General features: G+C 43.8%; 2 protein-coding genes across 2 annotated transcripts in view; one reads left to right on the top strand and one right to left on the bottom strand.

The window, feature by feature from the left end:
• Positions 1-5,071: 5,071 nt before the first annotated feature.
• Positions 5,072-6,807, bottom strand: LOC147906137 (acid phosphatase 1-like). Its single transcript, XM_087383377.1, has 3 exons — positions 6,141-6,807; positions 5,794-6,003; positions 5,072-5,688 (listed from the first exon to the last, which is right to left on the bottom strand). Exons 1-3 carry the CDS (start codon positions 6,497-6,499, stop codon positions 5,511-5,513), a joined length of 747 nt encoding a protein of 248 aa, XP_087239503.1. The 5' UTR covers positions 6,500-6,807; the 3' UTR covers positions 5,072-5,510.
• A 6,041-nt stretch (positions 6,808-12,848) lies between these two features.
• Positions 12,849-23,852, top strand: part of LOC147906136 (uncharacterized) — a 59,921-nt gene continuing 48,917 nt past the window's right edge. Inside the window, exons 1-2 of the mRNA XM_087386988.1 lie at positions 12,849-13,072; positions 13,166-13,643. Coding sequence (XP_087243114.1) covers positions 12,849-13,072; positions 13,166-13,643 — 702 coding nt within the window. The remainder of the gene's footprint in view (positions 13,073-13,165; positions 13,644-23,852) is intronic.

Here is a 23,852-nt window from a genome sequence, read left to right as displayed (position 1 = left end):
CCTTGATTGTATACCTGTGGGAGTACTTGGTGGTACCATTTCTTGCACATTTGGTGCATGGACAGCTTGGTGTCTATCAACATAGGCAGGTGGATTCACATCCTGGAAAGTGATTCTCCTCATTTCCACATCCCTTATGGGTGCCTTATGCATCTTCTTCTCATTGAAGACCACATCATGGCTGCGTATGATCTTCTTTGCTTCTGGATCCCAGAGACGATAGCCCATCTCTCCACTTTCACCATAACCCAGAAAGATGCATTTCCTAGACTTAGGATCTAGCTTCTTTCGAAGCTCTTTTGGCACATGTGCATATGCCTCACACCCAAATATATGCAAATGAGAGTAAGAGGGCTTCTTGCCACTCCATGCCTCTTCAGGAATACCACCATCCAAACTCTTACTAGGTGATCTATTGATCACATGCACTACAGTCTTCATTGCCTCAGCCCAAAAACCACCAGAAAGACTTGCATTGGAAAGCATGCATTGCAACCTTTCTTGAATGGTACAGTTCATCTTTTCTGCAACTGGATTTTGCTTTGGAGTACGAGGGGATGTAAGCTCCCTCTTAATCCCACGAGTATCACAGAAATGCTGAAAGTCATGAGAAAGATACTCTCCACCATTGTCAGTCCGTAGGCATTTAAGCGTTCTACCTGACTGATTCTCAACCAAGGCCAGCCATTTCTGAAATACCTGGAACACATCACTCTTCCGAGCTATAGCATAAGCCCACACTTTCCTAGTTGCATCATCAATGAATGTCACATAGTATTCAGCCCCGCCTAATGACCGTGTAGGCATGGGACCACATACGTCTGAATGCACCAAATCAAGCATTTCAAACTCTTTCTTTCCCCTTCTTTTATGGGCTGATTTAGTGTGCTTCCCATAGAGACAATGCTCACAAAATTCAAAATCAGAGAAACTCAAATGCGGTACATAACCCAAACGGCATAAGAGTTTCATTCCATTCTGGCTCATGTGTCCCAACCTGCAATGCCACAAAGAAGTGCTTGGCTGCTCGGTTATTGCAACAACATGATCAAATACCCCTGATACATGTAAGGGATACAAAGTCCCACACTTGGCACCCCTGGCCAAAAGCATAGAGCCCTTCTGAATTTTCCAACTCTGAAAGCCAAAAGTGGTGTGAAAACCAGCATCATCTAGCTGACCCACTGAAATAAGACTCTTGGTCAGCTTAGGCACATGTCTCACATGTTTCAAAACAAATGCAGACCCATTTGCAAAAGAAAACTTTATGTCACCTGCTCCCACTATGTCACATGCATAGTCATTTCGAAGATGCACACAACCTATCTTTCCACTATCATAAGTGGAGAACCATTCCCTATGGGGAGTAACATGGAATGAAGCACCAGAATCCAAAATCCAATCCTGGGAATATGCATCATCTGAAGTGGTAAGCAACTCTGCAGATAAAGTAGACATGAAGAGAACATCATTGTCACTATCATGTGTGACTGCATTGATCTCCTCGATCTTCACTTTTCCTCTGTCCTCCCTTGGACTCTCTTCCTTTTGATTTGCACCCCAATTTGCATTCTTTTTCTTATCCTTTTGCTCTCTTTTCAGCTTGTAGCAATCCTTTTTCATATGGCCCTTCTTGCCACAATGGTAACACTCAATGTTCCGTGCCCTAGATTTGCTATGTGACTTCACTCTTTCTTGGGACTTCCCCCTGAACTGTGATCTGCCCCTTTGCACATTTAAGGCTGCATCCTGCTTGTTGCCATCCATAGACTTCCGTCTAATCTCCTCGGCCAACAAGCTACCCACAACATCATCAAATTTCAGTACTCCACCAGGTGCAGAGTTACTGACAGCTGTATGGAAGGTATCCCATGAGGATGGCAATGAACATAAGAGAAATATTGCCTTAGTCTTCGCATCAAAATTCATCTTCTGAGCTTGAAGCTGGCTGAAAATAATATTGAATTCATTCAAGTGAGAAGCAATGGAGACCCCTTCCTTCATCTGCAGCTCAAACAACCTCTTCATGAGGTAAACTTTATTAGAGACAGTTTCCTTCTCATAAGTGGCACACAGTTTCTTCCACAAATCTTCCGTAGTCTGCTCATTTACTATTGTGAAATAAACTGACTCTGCAAGATGAAGTCTAATAGTAGACTTTGCTAATGCATCCAACTCATTCCAATCATCCTCAGACATATTTGCAGGCTTAGCTTCAATTCCTGCCAAGGGTTTAATCTGCTTCTTTTGAATAAGCACATCCCTTATTTGTTCTTTCCACAAAGAAAAGTTTGTCCCATCAAACTTTTTAATGCTGAAAAACTCCTTTTCAGACGTGGAAGAGGATGCCATGATGCAAATGAAACAAAATCCCAAATGCTAGTGCCTGCAAGAGAGAATCACACCAAATACTAGGTGCACCCAAATGTGTATGCCACAATAGACTGAAATATCACAAAAAACTCAAAACTCAAAGCATCAAAAGATGCATCTGACTCATGTGCATATACTATGCATCCATATGAGCAAATCTAGCCCAAAAGAAAATGCCAATAAGTGCCAAATGACTCAAGCATAAACACCGTCCACTGGCATATGCATCAATTATATCTCATCCAAGAGAGCATAGCACTATCAGTGCATCACCAACAATGTGTCAAAGCTGTCCCTCAGCATAAAATAGCATCCATGTGCAAAGCGTCCATAAAAAATAGCATCCCACAAGGCAATTTGGGCCTATCAGCGCATCCAACAAGAACCGCAATGCATCCAAATGGCCTATAAATCATCCATTGCAACCCAATGCATACCACGAATGAGCGCACACTGCTCAAACTGCAACCAGAGTGATCTGCATAAGGTATGCTCAAGAAATCATAGTCCCACGGTAATGAGCGCTACTGAAAATAGAACTTGAGATGCTTCAAAACATGGGCGCCATTGCATAATCGGACTCAACAAGAAAATCTGCAAATATCTCTCTTCTGCCAGAACTCCAAAATCCCAACCGATGAATAGAAATGGGAGTCAATACTTATCAACGGAAGCAAGAACGGAAGAAGGAGAGAGAGAGAGACAGAGAGCCAGACAAGTTTGGTGGGTGCAGAACCACCCTAATCTTCTTTTTCATTCATTTATATATGTGTTTGAGTATTGTACATAACTGGGGTTAAGGCACAGTGACCTTTAACCCCACAGTATATGCACTTTTTTTCAAATTTTCCTAGCTGACGGGCATGCTACAAAATACGTGAAAAACATCTTCTTGAGCTCTCGGAAACCGTCGGCACTTGCCATCACCTTTTCCAACCCTCAGCCCCCTTGCATTTGTCCAAACAGCCTTCAGCATGACAAGCCAGAGCAAGGTTGACATCTTCTCCGGAATGGCTTTAGCCCAAATATAACAAAATCTCCGCTTCCAGCAAAGCGTAGAGTCGGAGGTGTTCCATCAGGAATTTAAGCAGTTGAGTTTTGATTGATTCCAATGTCCTCCATAGGGATTTCCATAAGTCACTTCCCTTGGTTAGGTAGGGTTTAGGACAAAAAACAACATAAAAGATTGGGTAAAATTTCCACCTCTTAGCTTTGACAGGTCAAATATGTTTGAAGTTTCAAGCTAGCAGGGTAGCCCAATGAAGATCAAGGCTTAAAAGGACTTTGAGAATCCACGTAGCAGCCAACTTTGCCTCCGCCTGCTTGATGTCGACTACTCCCAGACCTCCTTCACTCGTGGGTCAGGTGCAAAAGTTCCATCTAACTTTTTTGATTCTATTATAGTTCCCCCCCACAGAAAAGATTTGCATTTGGAGATAAGCTTATCCAGTCCCGCCTGACTTGGATGCCAACAGGACAGGTAGAAAATGGTAATGGGGTGCAAGCAATGGTTGAGTATTATTCTTCTTCCCGCAAGGTTGATTGAAAAAAAGAATTATTCTGACTAAATGTGAATGCTTGGGCATAATTTATTTAGTAAAGAAGTTTGGACACTACCTTGTGGGCTGCCTATTCGTTTCTCATGTCGGTCATTTAACATTACTATATTTGGTGAAGCAATAGAATCTCACTGGCCATTTAGCACGATGGGTTCTATCATAACAAGTATTTGATTTCGACATGGTACATCACCAGGGTTTGTAGGATGCGACGGAAAACTATTTGTCGTGCTTGGATTTGGGAGAATCAACAAGCGGCACTGAAGATGATTTTTATATGTAGTGTTGTTTGCAATTTTCAAGGCAGCCAAATGGGAGGATGATGGGGTGGTTCGTGCAAGACTTAGATGCCAGTCTGCAAGACAAGGAGTAGTCACAAGTCTAGACCAACGTATTACCAAAACTTGCAAAACAGAGTGGGTGATATATTGAGTGAGCCGCAAATGAATATGTGTGAAGGCTTGGGCATTTCCGTTGACAAAGATGACTAGGAACAAGCTCACACAACAAACCCAAGATCAAACAAAAGACAACGACAATTTGACTTTTACTTGATATGCCGCTCATAGTAATGTTACAGACGCTCGACTATGATTATGACTATTGACATTCATGTAATATACTAGTATCTTATTCATTTGTGAGACTTATCTCGACGCTTATATTCTTGACGATATCTCGACACCCAAGAAAGGACTCGTTCCCTCCGATTATAACTCTTTGAGGAAAGAAATGCACCGCCTCCCCATCCACACACTATGGTTATAAATATTATATATTATCATATAAATATTTTCAATTGCTCGTCCATTCAAAATTGCTTGTTCTCAAAGTGAATTCTTATGACATTTCTGTTTTTTTAAAGCATGTTATCGATGCGAGGGAGCAAGGAAATCCAAGATGGATGTAAGATCAAAGGATGATGACACCTTTATTCATATGGTTGTAATCCATGTGACAAAATTGTATAGACTTCAACAAGGACCATTTATTGTATTGCCTTATTCATGTACTTGTTGGACTTCAGACATCAATAATAAGTCACCACCCTTGACATTTGCAAGGAAGATCGGGTCCTAACGGACTCTATGTCGCATCTCATGTCCACTATTTTACTCATTTGATTTTCTCCATAAAAATTTGATAAAATACTAGGATTCAAGTTCAATTTCGAGTTAGTAGTTACGTGCTCCAAGACTGAAAGGTTTTCTGTCGCAAATCTAGTTTTGTATACACACGGCCAACTACGAGGGGCACATCACCCATGGCAGATGCTGATAGGCAAAGCAGAAGCTATTGCTTCCGAGGGAATCAAATGAGGGCAGCCAACTGAATTGGGTAAAATGAATACCATTGACATGAAAATCTACAAAGAATCTTACAATAGCGATCAGCTTTTCCTTAAGAGAATCAGTGCAGTGCTTGTTGGGATCCAATCACAAAGTAGAGCACATTTGTTTTGAGAGCCGGCTTTGCTGTGTGAGGCGCTTACACCCTCCACCAGACATCTCATGGAGAACTCTGTCCCCATTGATTCCCCGCTTCTACGGGAAACAGAGAGGGAAAGCTCACCAATTATCAAGATATGTAGTACATGGGATTTGGGAGTTTGAAGACACGATTGCCCACAGAGTATCCTGTTATATCACTCCATTGATCTCCTATGTTCCCAACAATGCTGTATCCGTTGTCTTCCAGTGCCTTCCTTTTCTTCGACTTGTACAGAACAGCCGTCACTCCCTCATCTTCACTTTGCCTGTCTCAACATCCATCTTGATTCAGCGCACCTCAAACGCTTCCTACACACAAATCTTCTACCATCGATTGATCCGAATCAAGAAAACTTAGATCTCTCGCTCACCTTAAAATCAAGCCTTCCCAGCCTTTGTACCCAGCTTTGAGAAGATTTGCAGATGTGATATTGCGTTGGGCTTCGCCTCTTCCAGTTAAGAAAAACACAGTGAATCCTAGATCTTTCAGCTCGTTGAAGAGCCTCAAGGTCTCAAAGAGAGGGGGAGCAGACGCTTTCTCCACCCAGGCATTGAATGTAGTGTCGTTGTATGCTTCAGCGCTATAAGGTCACCAAGTCAGATCCCTCCCACCCCGGCTAGTATCAGAAGTGTAATAATGTCCCTTTTCTGGAAAAAAAAAGTGTAATAATGTCCCTAAGACAGCGAGCTCCCTTTCTACGGAAATAGATCGACTCACCCGAACTGGTGCAGCGCATAGTAAGGAACATTACTGAGGCTGGTCTCGTCGACGTCGAACACCCAAATGTCCGTGCCGTTACTGGAAACGCTGTAGGCTTTAGCGAAGGCGATGGCCTGGTCGACGGCATCCCTGGAGTCGGAGGGGTAGGCGGAGCCAGTGATGTAAGAGGCGACGAAGTGCTCACAGGAGTCGGGGACGACGGACCAGCCACGAAGGTTGTTGACCTCGACGTTGAAGCGCCAGCTACTGCAATGGGAGTGGCGGAGGGAAGAGGCAAGGGACGGGGAAGGCGAGAGGAGGAGGAGGAGGAGGAGGAGGAGAGACAAGCATGGCGTAAAAACCAGAGCAGAAGCCATAGCGCAATGTTTGGCAAGGTCAATGCGCTACTTGTAACCCACATGTGTGATTTGTGGACAGTGGAGCCACTCCCCCACATGCTAGATTTGTGTAGCCAATCCACCGCACGTGAGACACTTCCTTCCTTGGCCTAAGAGACTCTTCCCGCTCACACCCCACACAGCGGGCAGTTCCAAGCGGCGGGCAATTACATATCTGGGCAGAGACTAAGTGAGTTGTTCCCACCCCATTGCTTGCCCATTGCTGAACACATTTGCCAAAGAGATGGGGATCGCTCCTAGGTAAGACCTACAAACCAGATCTGCGACGACGACCGGGTTGTGAGTGGCTAGAATGTAATGGGCAGCGCTACACGATTGAATCAAAATAGATTATTCTCAGAGAGCACCGTAATGCTCAATGAAGTAATCAAAAAACTTTTGACTAGCCTTATGGTTATCCATCAAAGAAGCACAACCTACTATCTCTAAGGTAATTGACAAGCACAATCCACCAAAAAAACACTTTGCAATGTCCTCACTAAGATAGTGGAACCCAAGCATTTAGACTAGGGTAAAAAACTAAACACATCATTATGGTCATATTGAACCATGCTCAAGGTTAGTACAAGATTTACACATTTTTAATTGGAGTAAAGACTTGAAGTAGTGGCCCCATTGGAATTTATCATATTGAACCTATGCCCTACCTATGCATAGCAATATAAGAATGCGTGGGAGATCACAAGTCCCTCCAAGAAAGGATATATAAATCAGAGAAGCATAGAGAGATGAGGTTATATCTTACAATCCCATGATAGGAAAAAAGACAAAGAAGGAAGTATTGGTTTGTCAAGGAGATCACAAGTCCCTTCAAGAAAGGATATATAAATTAGAGAAGCATAGAGAGATGAGGTTATAGCTTTCAATCCCATGATAGGAAAAAAGACAAAGAAGGAAGTATTGGTTTGTCAAACAAATAAAGGTGACCTATTCTTGCTCTATAGTGCCATTGTCCACAAGGGAAAACTCAAATATCTTGGTCAAGGGAAAATGATGAACCCTATCAAAGTAGTATTGCTAGAAAAACTCGATGGAGTCTAGTTCACCTCAACATTCAATGGGACTAGAGTAAATCTCTATTGCATCAACACACAATCCATCCTTTAAAACAATGGAGGTTTGGGAGTCCTGAATCTCCTCTAGTTAGCATTAGATTGTCACACAAACACTCAATTGCATATGTCAATTTTGACACATTATAGATAACACCAATTGATTTTAATGTGCTACCCTAGGTATGGGTCTATATACTTCTAGCAATAAGCATATACAAAGAATTCCATCCTCACTACTCATGCCCAGAGCACTCACATGTTTTGAGAACCACAAATGCAGTTGCATATGTATGATTTGGTGTAGTATAGGTAGCCCCAATTGACTTTAACATGCTACTCTAGTTGTCTACATTGAACTTCAATTTCTTCCAGGGGCGGTGGCTTCTCAACTCTTCGGAGCATGAATAAACATTAAACAAATAAAAAAAAGAGTTGTGTGTTTTGAGTACAAACAGTAAGGTTACAAAATCATATGTTCGAGTACAAAAAAATAGTGAAAGCACATGTCTTTGCACTATGACCATGTCCTTGTATGCATGGTCGTAAACGAGCATAGATCCCCTCCTCTTGTGCTACACGTGATTGTAGCTCCACGTCTGCCAACTCTCCCAACACGTGCGACCCCACGTGCTATTCATGGGCAGATGTTTCAGTCGTGGGTGAAGCCACCTCCCCATCAATAATACGATTGTCATCAGTACAATTGTCACCCACAATCCCCTCATCACCACTTCCTCCTCCTCATCAATACGATGATCAGGAGATCATTACCCACAATCTCCTCATCACTAGTCACATCAACATTTGCTTCCTCCTCATCATCACCAATAGTATGTACATGTGTCTCCTCTGTAGATGGAGGAGGCACTGCAGGATGAGGTTCATCCTTCAAACAGAGAACGAGACATCGACGCATCATCTCTCTAGCGTGTGGGTCAAGGGCTACCTGAACAGAGCCTGAAATTGATTGCATGGAAAATTTATTATACAAAATAACACCATTGGAAGAAGATATTACACTGAAATGTAGGAGCTCCAAAGCATCCATACCAACGGCCATACCAAGCATCTCGTGTAAGACCTGTCTTGTGGTTACAACCATCTTCATGATCCACTGACTTGAGATCAATGGCCATAAGCCTTGAGATTAAAGTAAATATTAGTTAAAAGTTAACGCAAAGGCATCACATGTGGTAACTGAATATTTTAAAGTCACGAACCTATGGCGTGTCAACCAAAGCCTCTTCCCCTTCTTGTCACGTGGATCTAGGGATGTTAGGTCCACATGTAAAGACGTTTTGTGGGGGTGTCTCCAAGTTGATTTGGATGGAAGGCTAGCCTAGTGGGACAACAAAATATAAGAAAATTAACTGAAATGCCATGTGAATGAACTCTAAACCCAGCTAAGAAAGATTACTTGACACATACCATGGCATGCATGTCCATGTGAAAGATACAAGGGGACAAGTGTGTGGTGGCCCTACTTCTCTTCTACCTTGTGGAGGTGGAGGTGAAGGTAGAGGTGGAGGTACAACGCAACTCCTTCTAACCTATGTAGCATGAAGATAGGGAGTGGGGGGGAGGCCATGGTCATGCTCGCGATGGACGTCCATTCTCAGCTTATTGTCAAAGACCCTAGGGACCTCTGATGACTTGCGACAATCTGGTTGAAGAAAGATCTAGATCATACCGCCAGAGAAGAGCTTGCGATTTTTAGTGGTGCAGTGCTCCAGCTCACATGCACATGGAGTATTTACACTACCCCGACTAGAAGAGGCTTGAGAGTCAAGAAGGCCATTAAGAGAGCGAGCAACGCAATGGCTATCTCCAACTACTAAGGAGAGAGATGGATCACCAATTAGGAGAAAGAGGGAAGATTCTTAGCGGGGGAGGGACCCTCCATGGCACAAGGATGAGGATGAAGGAGAAGGGAACGATTGGGGGTAGGGAAGAACTGCTTGACTCGCTTTATTATGGATAAGGGAATAAACTGAGACTGTCAACGTAATGTGAGTTGTACAGACTAGACCCCTGTAAATGATTATTCATACTAGGTAAACTTAAAAACCCTAAATGAACAGGATGCTCAAGAACTAGAAGCTTAATCTAAAATCGCAAGAGCACCACACAAAAGCAACAGCAGTAGAATGAGGACAAGATCCTCAAGACAAGATCTCTAGTTGATGAACGGGACCATTGTACAGGACTGGGAAGAAACAAGAGCCAGCAAACTGTTATAGGCATGAAGTTGCAAAATTGGAGCAAAGAAATGGAACTGGCTTCCCATTGCCTCTGAAAGCGGCATGTTTGCAGGGGGGGGCTCAGTAGCCCCCCAGAGTCTGCGCTAGCGCAGACTCTATGAAACCAAAAAAAAGGGGGGGGCTCAGCAGCCCCCCCCTTTTTAACAAAATTGGAGCAAAGAAATGGAATTGGCTTCACATTGCCTCTGAAAGCGGCATGTTTGCAGGGGGGGCTCAGCAGCCCCCCAGAGTCTGCGCTAGCCCAGACTCTATGAAACCAAAAAAAAGGGGGGGGCTCAGCGCCCCCCAGAGTCTGCGATACGAATTCTCTCAGCAACTCGTATGAAAAAAAAGGGGGGGGCTCAGCAGCCCCCTAGAGTCTGCGCTAGGGGGGCTGTTGAGCCTCCCCCTTTTTTTTCATACGAGTTGCTGAGAGAATTCATACGAGTCGCTTTACCTGTTGCTCTGGCAGTCGTGTGAGTTTTTAGAAGAGCCGACTCCCTTAGCCACGCCTTTACAAAGCTTCCTGAGATGAGACGAAGAGAGGGGACGAAGGAGGGAGGAGAGAGGAAAGGTGGAAGGAGGGAGGAGAGTGGAAAGGTGGAAGGAAGGAGGAGAGTGGAAAGGTGGAAGGAGGGAGGAGAGAGCCGAGAGAGGGGACGAAGGAGGGAGGAGAGAGGGAGGAGAGAGCCAAGAGAGGGATTGCCAAGACTAGCAAGAAATCGCAAGCCAAAGCATGGCTCCACTCCTGCACGACGGGGTCTCCCTCAGACCACTACTGCTGTCGCTCCTTCTGCTACTGCTGCCAGAAGCTTGTATTATATCCTTTGCACAGGGAGCAAAGGATTTACATGTGGCGTCTAATTCCAATGCCACAACCATGGCCGTTGCTCGCCGCTTTAGGACTTCTAACAAATCTCTCAATGCCCCGGCCAATATCCCCTGGGGCTAGATCTGCACCGAGTATCGCGAGGGGGCGAAGGTGACTAACTAGTGTCAGATTGTGGCGGCAAGGCATAATCGGCATCATTAATCGTCCCTATAATAGCATGTGGCTTTCAAGGCTTAAGATTGTGGTGTGGCGGCAAGGCATAATTGGCATCATTAATCGTCCCTATAAGATTGTGGCTTTTAAGTCTTAAGATTGTGGCATCCTGGCATAATCCAAGTTTGTGAAAGAATCTCAGCCGCCACCTTTCTCACCATCATTCCAGCTCAATGGGTTGTAATGACGGCCACATGGCTACTTCTCATTGTGGTGTCAGGGCATAATCGACATTGGAATTAGCTCAAACACCACCTGTTTCACAATCCTCTACCCATTGGTTGCCTTCTAGCTTTGCATCACATTGCATTTCTCTCTTTCATCCCTTCTTATTTTCATGATCCGTGTTGGGTTATCATCCCTTTGCTCTCAATGCCATGTTGGATTACCATCCCTCTACTCTCAAGATTGTCTGTATTCTCTGAGCTCCTCTAATAACCACTTTCTCTGAGCTCCCTCTGTCTTTGGTACCTTTTGTTGTGTCATCCAAAATGGCTATAGAAGAGGCTTCTATTGAATGGCTTATTGAAGGAGCGAATCTATCACACTCTATCCCGCTCAAGGATGGAAGAAGCATTGTTAGTGCACATTTCCTTCAAAGCCTTCTTCCCCATACGCACAAGCTCATCTGCCTTAAGGCAGTCATTGAAGGTGAAGCAACAATGAAGGTAAAGGTTTCATCTGAGTGGGATATTGATGGTCAAGAGCATTACGTACTGGATGCCTCCTTGACAAAAAGGTATGCTCTCATCCACAATACAATCATGGCAGCAAGTACTATTAGTGATCTTGAAGAGCCTGGTTCATCATCACGTTGTGTTGCTAGTAGAGTTTACTCCGAAGAGTTTGGCAAAGAAGGAAAGAAAACCTCTCAACCATCTCCTTACGTGGATCTTGAAGAGATAAGTCCCATTGAGAAGCCTGGTATGTACCACAATTCTTATAAGTCGAGGACTGATGTTGACATTGAGATGATGCAGACTTCACACATTGACCTTGAAGGCTCAAATGAGGACCATTCAAAAGATGAATGTCAGATTAGCAAAAGCATCATACCTTGGATCATGGAGAACAAGCAAGCCAATATACTCAAAACGCGGATTGCAAATATAAAGCAAAGGAAGCAAGTCACTGAATTACCAAGGGTATACAATGGAAGTATGCTATTGGAATTTCCTCCAACTTTTGGAAACATCAATGGCATGAATGGCATGGAGCAAAAATTTGATAGCCATGTATGGACTAAACCATCAACCACCAACATGGCTATCTCATGTACAATAAGGCTTAGCTACTATGTTGGCTCATTAGAATGCCATAGGATTACTTGCCCTTATTTTGCAAACAATAAGAAGTTTAACACATCCTTTTTTAGAGGCTACCTACAAAAGAAGATTGCTCTTGGACTCTTGACTGAAGAGGAGAGGAACAAGATTGTTTGTCACTATTGTCGTAAGCCTGCTTATTGCATTGATACTTGTAATTGCATAGTATATTATGTAATGCCATTTGATGAAACAATGACTAGATTGATGGTCCATGTTGGTGAACATCAGCACCCCGTGCAGCCAGGAACATCTAAGGCAATGATAGAGAAAACAAAGAAGCTTGTTGCAGATGTTTTGAAGGTGGATAAAAATGCTGGACCACGCAAAGCTCAAATGAGTGTTGCCAAAGAGCTCTTGAATTCATCATTGATGAGAGGAGACAATAATGAAGGGGCAAGTGTGGGAGATATGGAGTTGACCAACTTTCTTGAGCAATTGGTACCACTAGTTGAGAATCAATGGTATGTTTGTTTGTAGCTAAGTAATTTTTAGTTTACTTAACTTTAGAATGGTATAGGGACCTTCTAAATAGTTGACTTGTGATGTTACAGGTTCAAACAGATTGTTGCACAAGAGAAGAAGGCAAGGTTACCTGTTGGGGAAGGTTATGACAGCCTTCTTTTACTAAAGAAAAGGTCTATGTATTCATTCTTCCATGGATGTTGTTTTCCAGGGCAAGGCTTGCCAGATGAAAAATGTTTTGTTTTTAAAATGTCAACCAATGGTCCAGCATCTGGTGTGGATCTTGTCAATCGCATGAGAAGAGGAGGAAATGGTGATTTGAGGAATTCATGGGTACAATTTGATCACACCTATCGAGTGATTGGGTGGAGCACAATGGCATGTCATGTTTATGATCCTAGGTATAACTTCCCTCCATCCTTATGTATCCATGTTGCTATCATCAAGAGAGTTGTGGTATAATATTATTTAATAATGTTGGCTTTGTCTACCAGTGTGCAGGAATTAATGACCATCGCCACATGTGAGATGAAAGATGAAGATGCTGTAAGCCAAATCCTATTTTGGGAGATGTTGAATGCCACAATGAAAGAATGTGGGTATCCCCCTGCAGATTTTCATGGTTTCATGTCTGATGAAGCTGGAGCAAATTGGATAGCTGTGAGAACTATTTTCAATGGGGGTCCAAACAACATAATTGTTGGGAGAGAGCGCTCATGTCTCTTCCATTGGGAACAAAGCTTGCATAAGCACACAAGGAAATTCATCAAAGAGGATATGAGGAATGAGCATATCACCATGTGTGAGAATTGGAGATTATGTAAGACAAAGCAAGAAGCTACCAACCAAGCAAAGCTCATTCGGAAGTGGTGGCATGCAAGACATGTCCGTGAGGCCGACATTCCTTCAATGGACATATGGTTTAGTTGGTGGGATGTGCGGATTGCCCATTGGGGAAATCTCATGAGCGCGGTATGTATTTTGTAGATAAATGTAGTAAGCTAAATAAATGTAATAAGCCAATCTAATTACCTCCTTTTTTACCACAGGTAACAAAGAGTTCCTTGGAGGAGGCACACACTCCAAGGTCAAATGTAGCTGAAAGCATGCATGGTAGTTGGCTAGCAAGAGAAGGGTTTAAGACAAAGATACAATTATATGATTGTTGCGTCTCGGACACGGCAAATGCCCTATTACAAAGTGCCAAACAATATGCATATATGATTGGAAGGCATGTTGGGGATGGTCCTAACTTGGAAGCCTTGATGCAAAGAGTGGCCTCAAGGAGTACACCTTCACCAGCACAAGTTGCACAAATGGTGCATGAAACAGTTGCAGGGACACCAATGTATGAAGAACCAAGACCATTACATGGGGATAAGGTAACAGTCCAAAGAAAGAGAAGCAAGTCATCAAGTATACATTTAGAAAACACCTCACATAAGCCAGGGTATGTGATGGAGACCAGAGATCGTAAGCAAAGAGGGCAGCCGAGAAAAATTAGGTTCGAGACAGAAGGTGGAGATTGGCATTCAATAAAACCGCAAGGTAATACCCAACCAGTGGATGTTAGGGCTTCCACAATGGAGCAAGGTGGAGTTCAAGGGGAGTCTACAAAAACATCATGGGAAAAACATGGCAATGTAGGGGAAGCTGAAGGAGCTCAGAATGAGACCATGCCCACAAGAGAACAAGCCCCAACGGCTCCACCTATGAGACAAGGAGACCTTCCTAGTGGCCTCTATATTGTTGAGGTGCCTATCCACCGTACCTTTTGGGCAATTCGAAGGACCTCCAAAAACTCTAAAGTGAAGTGTCTTGGATTCATAGATGGAAAGGTTAAGTGTAATCGATATATACAAAGCAGTTCACCAGGAGTGGTGGCACCCTGTTTCTACTCTGAACGGCGGCATCCAGGGATAGGAGGACCAAAAGCACAATGGATGTGGTTTTGTAATGATGATATAACTCATACATGGCACCTAGATCATAATATCATGCATGTTCCTGAACGTCCATCTGTGTGGAAGGTGGATGTGGAAACAAACATCACAAGTGAGGAGATAGGCAATCTCATCAAGGCTGGTTTTAGACTACAAATAGTGGATCAACCCCATGTAAATTGGAGGACACCAAATGTACCTCAAGGATCAGCACCGATGCCAACTAATTTTTGTGATGCACATGGAGGCTCGGCATCCATACCAAGGAATTTAGCTCAACACACATTGGTAAGAACCACAAAATGGAGGCATGGCATATCTAAGGAGGCTGCAAAAAGAATAGCTAGTGCTCAATCTATGCACGCTGTTGTCATGGGAGAAATGACAGTGGAGCTTCTTCATCATAGTATTTTCCATTTGAGAATAACAGGGTCTGACAAGGCTCGGATATCCATAGATACAGGATAAGTAATTACTTTGTTATTTTTTGATTAGTAGGTCTTTTTTTATGGGACTCTAAAAAAGCTCGCAATCTTTGATAAATTTCAAAAAAAGCTCGCATTAAAAAGCTCACAATAAAATTTTCCCCTATTAAATGCATCGTAAATTATGGCTAGCATTGAGCTCTGAAGTTTCATTTTTATTCCATAGTTACTTTTCATCATTATTGATTGAGACTACCACTAAGACTTGCCTATTGAAATATCTCAAGAAAGCTGTTGGGAAGATAAGGTCTAACTTCTGCACGAACTCATGTGTGTTTCTGTTTCTATGATCCATTGTGGATACTAACAGGGGGTTTGGATCAATAATTTGTTTTGGCGTAACTCCTGCTACTTTAAGACTGTTTTTTGGAATCAAACAAGTGAGTGGATGTAGTATTATGAATTTTGTCAGTCATGCAGATTTCCCCAAAAAAATTTGGTCCCATTGTAATCAGTAATTTTAGCATATTATGGACGTTGTCAGCCTTTTGGAATTTCACAAGATAGAATGGATACTGCAAAATCTGATAAATTTGGGGCCCTTTGGATGACAGAATCTCAAAATCTAGATGTACAACATATACATTTGAACTGAAAATAGTACCTTTTCACTTTACAAAGGACGCGTCCCTGTGAAAACTAATCACATAAATACTTATTGAGGAGAATGAAAACTTCTCGTGTATGGTGAGAAAGACTCACAATCCAATCATGGTGGTCTTTCTTTCTAATATTCACTCTAGGTTCAGGTTGTTATGGTCACATCCCAACCATTAGTCCCTTGCTTGATTCAGCTGATCTACAAATGGCGAGCTGCCAGGTACAAAATTAAGGATGTATGGAGAATTTCTATGCAATAAGTTTCTTGATTGCATCAGCCCTTTGAGGAAAACTCCTTGTTGTATTTGTTGTCCTTTCCAATATATTTTGGAGTGTATCTCAAATGCCATTCCAAAATTTCCTGATAATGGTGAATATATGGCACTTCAGGCCACACCCTGATAATATTGTAATAAATTGTGAGGATTCTTGTTCCTCTTTTGTATGTATAAAATCTGTTGTACTTCCAGTTCAAGTTGGAATCCATTTTGGAAACTGAGGTTTGTGTAACAAAATTTGGTGCATTAGACGTAACCCTGCAAGCTAATCCATTTATGACATCATTGAAAGTGTTTAATAGCAACGTGCTGAACACTGTTAAAATTAAATGCTATGCATTTATATTGACTTCATTTCAGATATTCCCAGTTTTTAAATAATGAAAAAAATGTGTATTATCTGAGGACCTTGCCTGGCACCTCACTACGTTTGTTATTGGGACAAGGATTCTTTCAGGTGGCTTTTGACACTCTTGGAGCTATGAGCAGTGTGCTCAATGCCAGCCCCTTAGTGCTCGGTTCTAGGAAGATTCTTTTCAAGACCTTCTCTCTTGGATTCGACTAGTAGAGAGGATAGGCCGGGTGTTTCATCGACTCCTTGCGAGATCAAAGCTACAGTGGTCATTGAGATCCCCTCCCTCCCTAGTTTACCCTCTGTAGCAAAAGAGACAATAAGATTGGATAGAGTGCCTAGGGTTAGGGTCATTTTGTCTTAACCCTAACATTTTTTATGACCACATCATGCTCCAACACCCAAATGGATCTCTTTTTTGGTAGAGAGTCGAGATAGCAGGTAGGAAAGATCCAAATTGGATATGCAAGATATTTGGGCATATTGCCAAAGGTTGCGAAACAGACTCCAGCAAGATGTCCTCTGTGGATCTGAGCAATCTGCCACCATCCTGGACACTAAAAACCAAGATGTCCTCTGTGGATCTGAGCAATCTGCCACCATCCTGGACACTAAAAACCAAAGCATCCTCCTGTGCATCTCGAAAGGCCAAAACCTGAAGCAGAACACTGCCTCTCGAAAAAGTACGTGCCCAAGTGGAGGAAGTGAGTGGCATATCATCTGTGTCTACCCAAACCTCTGGAAGGGCTGCCTCAATCTACAAGATCCTCCCTGCACTCCCTCTTAGATGTCCTATCAACCTTGATTTGGTCTCCTCTGGAAGCCTGCGGAAAGCTTTCCAAGACCCCATAGAAGATGCAGGTCCCCTCTCCCACCTGGACCACTGCATGTAGAGTGAGGCACCCAGTGGTCTGCCATGATCATCTAAAATACTGTCATTCCACATGATGGGTTGCCTATCAATCTCTTCCCGAGAGGAAGGAGGAATCCTCCGAAGAGTGCTTCTGAAATTGGCCCAAGCTTTCAGAATGGCAACCATGAGAGGGGACGAAGGTGATCTGAGGTGTGTTGTGGTGAAGATCCACCTAACACTGCTCATCCAGTCTCCTCCTGAAGAAGGTGTGCACCTCTGTATGCTGCTGATAAGAAAGTCCTTCCACGGTTCCTACCCTGGCCTAAGTCCCCGCACCACCATCTTGCAAAGTAAAGCTCTGCACTGTAAATCTGAATCAATAATATTGAGACCCCCTTCTTGTGTAGGGAGGATGAGGGTCTCCCAAGCCACCCTGGCTAAGGCATCTGTTGTGCCATCAAGCCCACATCCAGAGAAAGTTTCTAATCGGTCTTCTGAGCTGAATGATGTAGTCCCTAGAACGGCACCAGCATGAACAAACAAACCAGGCCGTGGCCAAGAGGACCTGGTTGACCACCACAACTCTAGAGGCAAAATCCAGCTTGGCTGAGCCCCAAAAAAGAAGCTTCCTTCTGATGCTCTCCAAAACGGGAGCAAACTGCTGTGTGGTAGAAATATCCAAGCCGACCTGGCAGCCCAAATACCTGATAGGCTCACCCCTCTGAACCCAAGTGAATCCTATGTCAAGCCCCCAAACTGGAGTGTCCTCATCACTGATCCAAAAGCCATTGGATTTATGCCAATTTATCTGCGCCCCTGCCGCCAAGCAAAATAAATCCAATGCTGTCTTGAAAGAAGTGAGTGTCTGTGGAGTGGCATCCAAGTAAACTGCTGTGTCATCTGCCAACTCACTGTCAAGTCGCTCCTCTTCCCTTCTGATGGGAAGTCTCAGCCCAAAGATGTCAGCTTGAGATCTAACATAGATACTCATAGCTTCGGCCACGAACAAAAAAAGGAAAGGAGCAAGGGGGCATCCCTAACGGACTGATCTCGAAATCTGAAATCTCTCACCCCTTACCCCACCAATAAGTACCTGGCTGTGGGCTGATCTGTACAAAGAGGAAACACCTCTGATCCAAGCATCAGTAAAGCCAAAGCGTAGAAGGGTGCCCTCCAAAAACTCCAATCTACTCTGTCATAAGCTTTCTCAAAATCCAATAGTAGAATGGCAAGATTCTGGCCACTCTACATGGCCCACTCTGAAGCTTCCCAGAAAGAAAAAATGTTATAAAAAATGCTTCTGCCATGCACAAATCCCGTTTGAGTGTCATGAATAAGATTAGGGAGAAGTGGCTGCAATCGGAGGCTGATAGCCTTGGCCAGAATCTTGTAACAAGTCCCCAGAAGTGTGATGGGCCTCCATTGGGACACTAAATTTCTGCAACCTCCTTTTGGGATAAGGTGGATGAGACCCTCTGTAAGCGACCCAGGCATCTCACCAGAGTCCCAAATGGCCTGCAGGGCTGAAGTAATATAGTCTCCAATCATATCCCAAAATGCAATGAAAAAAGACGGGGTGAGGCCATCCGAACCTGGGCACTTGCCCTTGTGAAGGGCTGAAAGTGCAGTCCTGAACTCTGTGTTGGTGAAGGGTGCATCGAGTAGAACATGCATACCCGGATTCACCAACACAGGGATGCTCTACCAAATAGCCTATCTAGCATCCTCTCTATCATGTGTCTCAGGATCAGCAGTAAGAAAGGTGGCATAGAAATCTAAAGCTATGCGTAAGACATCATCAGGCTCTGTCTGTAAAACCCCATGTGAGTCAATAAGCTAGGATACACTCTCTCTACCATGTCTAGGGCCAAGAGTAGAGAAAAAGTGTTTATTGACTCTACGACCCATCTGAATCCAGAAGGACTCCCGTGCATGAAAGGCATACTCTGCTCTCTGATCAAGCAATAACTGCTGATGAGCCCTTGCTGTAGCAAGGCGCTCCTAAATCCAAGCATCTGAAGGCCGTTTCTGCTCTTCCCTCTGCAAAGCTGCCAACTGTTGGCGAACACCAATCTCACGTCTGAGAATATCTCGTCTCCTGGTACAAGCAACTGAGCGGTAGAAGTCGCTAATACCAGAAAGGGCAGCGGCTACATGTGGCTGCCCACCCTGGACATGAGAAACCCATATCTGTAGGGCTGCCTCTGTTAGGTCCTCCTCTGTGTAAAAGGCATCTGGAATCCTGATGCTGGCAGACCGGCCTCTCAAGTGAGGCTCTGAGATAGCCAGCACAACAGGAAAGTGGTCTGAAGTGGAAACCCCATTGCCCCATTCTTGTCGTGACTGCTGAACGTCATCCTTGAGGGTATCAAACACATATTGAGCTTCCATAGTAAGTTCATCATCTTGTGCTGCAGGCTGTGAAGGACGGCACTTAGCATCTGCAGATCTTTCTTTTCGAGCATATGTACTAACATCTGAACCTGAAGCCATGATTGAAATACGACAAGGCAAGAGGGACTGTACGGAGAAGTAGAGAATCAGAAACAAGCGAGACACAGGAGGGTACGGAAAAGCACGGGAGCGAGAACTCAGGACTGTACGGAAAATGTACTGGTGTGTACGGACAAGACCAGACTATACAAAGGTACGGACGGGGCTGTATGGGAAAGAGCAGACTGTACGAAAAGGGCAAACTGTACGGAGAAAAGCAAACTGTACGGAAACACGAGCGGAGCTGTACAGATGTACGGGAGGTGAGCTGCAGGGAAAAGTATGGCGATGCAGACAGGCGGGAGCTGCGTTCGAAGCTGCGCAGAGGTAAGCCAACCTTATCGTGGGTGTTTGTACTGCCGTACGAAAATCGTACGGCGGCTGTACAGTTGTACGGTCAGAAAGGGCGGCTATACGAGAGCTTTGGCAAGGGTGAACAACAGAGGCCCGCTCTCTCTCTCTCTCACACACACACACACACACTTTTTTTTTTTTTTTGTGAAACCAGTAACTATAATATTAACATGAAATCAATGTACATGACATTAGACTCCAAAAGAGAGCCTAATGGAAGAACTCAAAAACAGTCAGAAAACACTTCAAGGCTAGTAGCATCCAAGTCCCTCGCAGCATAACTATCATATAAAGATTGCTTGAGAGACATTCTGAAGAAAGTATATGCCTGAGGAAACTGTTGTCCCATCCTAAAATGCAACCTCTGTGTCCAAATAGTCCATAGTATCCAAAAACGAGCCCAGTGAAAGAAAAGGAGGAATGGAGACATCTGAGATGAGAAGCATCCAAACATCCAGAAGAGTTTCTCGAATCTGATAGAGGGAAACCGAAGCCGCAGCAAATGAGAGACATGAGTGATCAATATCCGAGAGTGCGGGCAAGACCATAACAAATGGGGAACTGTCTCACGGTGATGAGAGCAACGGGGGCAGGAAGAGGAAGCAATACGACGTGCTGCCAATTTCACCCCAATGGAAAAAGCTCCCACTATACATCTCCAAAAGAAAAGCCTCTGTTTCAATGGCAATTTAGCTTTCCAAATTTTCTTGAGTTGTGATTGCCACCAAGATAAAGGCCTATCCAAATTCCAAAGAGTGTTGGCATGCTTATCAATCCATGGCGGTGGAAGAAGAAATCTGTAGACCATCGAGGAGGCCAAATTATGCATTGAAAGTGAACAGGTAGCGGGAGATAAGGAAGTCAAATTCCAGTCCAGTAATCTGTCCTGTACAAACAGTGGAGGAACAGGAACAAATGGCTGCAACATAGTTGTAAGTATTCTCCAAATGGGCCTATGATGCAGACCCAAGGGGAATGTCCTGCAAGCTTGTGGAAATGAAAGCACATAACCGTGTTGATCCACAACATCTCCGACAAATCTTATGCCCAATTTCATAAGATTATATGCTTTAATAGGTGCCTGTAAAGCAAGAGGCGATTCAAACACCTTGCTCCAATGGATGCTTTCCAAGCGAAGAGAATTACCATGATGGGAAGAAGCACCTGACCATTTAGCATAAGAGAGAATTCTCTTCCAATCATGAATAAAAGCGGTAGAAAAAGGACAACCAGGAATTTTCCCCTGAAATGTGGTCATGACTGCTTCCCAGTGATCTGTAATCCAATGCCCATATGCATGGGACGTCATGTTTCCACACATAGCTGCTAACATAATAGCCCATGGCTGTTTTTGCTGAAAAAAATCAGCAATCATAGTGCTCTTTCTTGCCAACATATGAAACTGAAGATTGAGAATATTCAGTCCCCCATGAGTCTTGGGAGAACAAACAGACTGCATGGGAAGTAGTCGCAAAGCCTTTTTGTGAGATTTTCTTTTCCAAAACATCTCCATAGCCTGAGACATATAGGAAGCCAAATGCTTAAAAGACCGGGGAAGAAGAGGCAAATAAAATTGCACATATGCCATAATGATAGACTGTACTATCCAAAGTCGAACATGTAGAGGCCAAGTGGACAAATGCCAGTATTCCAGCTTCTTGTTAATCTTTTGAAGCACCCATTTGAGCTGTTGTTGAGGGGTAATATTCCAGCCAATGGGATACCCTAAATGCCTCACAATAGTATGGGGAGAAATAATGTGGCCTGGCCAGAGAAGTGCATGCCAATCAGCTTCTTTCAATGCTAGAAGATTCGATTTTTGAAAGTTAATATGCAGTCCAGCAGCTATGCCAAAATCATTCAGAGTATGCATCAAATGAGAGAGGTCACTTTGAGAATTCCTGGGCATGAAATATGAATCATCAGCATATGCCTGTGCAAGGACCGGCTGTGCCCCTGGAATTTGCAAGCCATGAAGCTGCCCTGTATCTGCAAGATGGTCCATATGCAACAATAACGGATGAGTAGCAATGGCATACAGTAGCAAACTAAGAGGGCAACCCTGTCTCACTGAGCGGGTCATGGTCCATGTCCTTGACAACCCACTACCAAGCAAACACAGCGCAGTGGCATGAGAATAGAACCAGTAAGTAATATGGACCAGCCGAGGGCAAATCCCAATTTATGCATAGTCTGAGAAATAAAATCCCAATGGACAATATCAAATGCTTTCGCAATGTCCACTTGCAGAATGAGAACATCTTGTTTGGAATATTTGGCATACTCAATTGCAAGCAAAACATTGGAGATATTGTCAGTAATCTGCCTTCTAGGAACAAACCCATACTTCCTGGGATGAAGTCCTGCTTGCAAAATAAATCGAACCCTGAGGACAATCATTTTGGCAATGAGTTTGTAAATGACTGGCATAAGAGATATGGGCCGCCAATCAGCCATTGTCTCACACAACCTTTTTTTGGGGATCAATTTAACAAGGCCATGTTTCCAAGAAGGAGGAAGAGATTGTTCTGCCTAAGCATGATTGATCATAAGAAGAAGAGTGTTCTTGAGATCACCCCAAAATGCACAGAAAAATTCAACAGTCAATCCATCCCAACCAGGAGAGCTGCCTTTACGTAAATGACTCAAAGCATCATCCAGTTCATTAAGCATAAAGGGCTGCTCCAATGCATGAGCCTGCTCCCGAGACAATCATAGGCTGAACATGCATAAGAAATTGAGACCTAGCTGCATTCACTTGCATCGAATGATCAGGCTGAGGAGAAAAGAGATGCTGGAAATGACTAGAGCATTGCGATTCCAATTCTGATTTGGAGGTGGTCTAGGTGCCATCATCTTGCCTGATCCTGCAAATATCCTCCTTTCGCCTATCCGCATGCAGGCTTTTAAAGAAGGCTTTGGAGGAGCAGCCCTTATCCAAAAGGGGTTTCATGCGAGCTCGGATTTGCCACTTCTTTAATTTGCGAAGATCATTTTGATGGATGATATGAACCGCATAAGCGCAAGAATCTTGTTCAGAGGAGGTGAGCTGCCTATAAGAGTTGATTACATCCATTTGTTGCTTGTGAGATTGAGCCCATTTCAGCTTAAGCCTGAGGTTTCCCATGTAACTCCGTCCATAATCTTGAATAACAGCCTGCAAGCGATGGGCAAGACTGATCCAAGCAAAATCCATGTCCTCCTGAGCATGTAAGAGGAGGGGGCGGACAGCCACTCTCACCATGTTCTGAAATTGTTGATGCAGCAAATAAGCACTCTGGTCAACCCATAGTGCACATGTGAAACTAGCATACTGCTGAGCATGCAACAAATACCATCTGTCAAGTCGAGCCCAGTAATGAGTAAAGGCATTGTGACAGTATGTATAACCCATATCTCTATCCCTTGTTGAGAGATATGTCTTCTGCATGCAAGAAAGAAAGCATATCCTCCCAATGTCGAAGCTCAGTGGGGATCATGTGAGAACGATGAGTGGTGTTGTCTTGGATGGCAGGCGAGTTATTAAAGTCTCCACACAAAAAGGCATTAGACAGCCATGGATATTGTTTGAGGTAGGCCCACATTTGAGCTCTTGTCGTAGAATTTTGAGAGGCATAAACAGATGCTATTTCATAAAGATCAGCATGACAGATGCATCTGATCACCATCCATCGACCCTGGGGGTCATTGTGAGCAACCGTGGGCTGCATATCATGTTTCACCAGCATGCATACCCCCGAAAAATGCATTGTACCAGCATAAAAGATATCATAACCAGCAAAGTGGCCTTGATGGCCAGCCAAGAAGTGTTGGTTGTGTTCCT

The sequence above is a fragment of the Dipteris shenzhenensis genome, chromosome 1 (genome assembly GCF_047967505.1).
Source record: "Dipteris shenzhenensis isolate YYH24624 ecotype China chromosome 1, Dip_SZ_1.0, whole genome shotgun sequence".
Taxonomy (NCBI): domain Eukaryota; kingdom Viridiplantae; phylum Streptophyta; class Polypodiopsida; order Gleicheniales; family Dipteridaceae; genus Dipteris; species Dipteris shenzhenensis.
The sequence above is the reverse complement of the archived record's forward strand: the minus strand, read 5'-3'. Positions and strand labels throughout refer to the sequence as shown.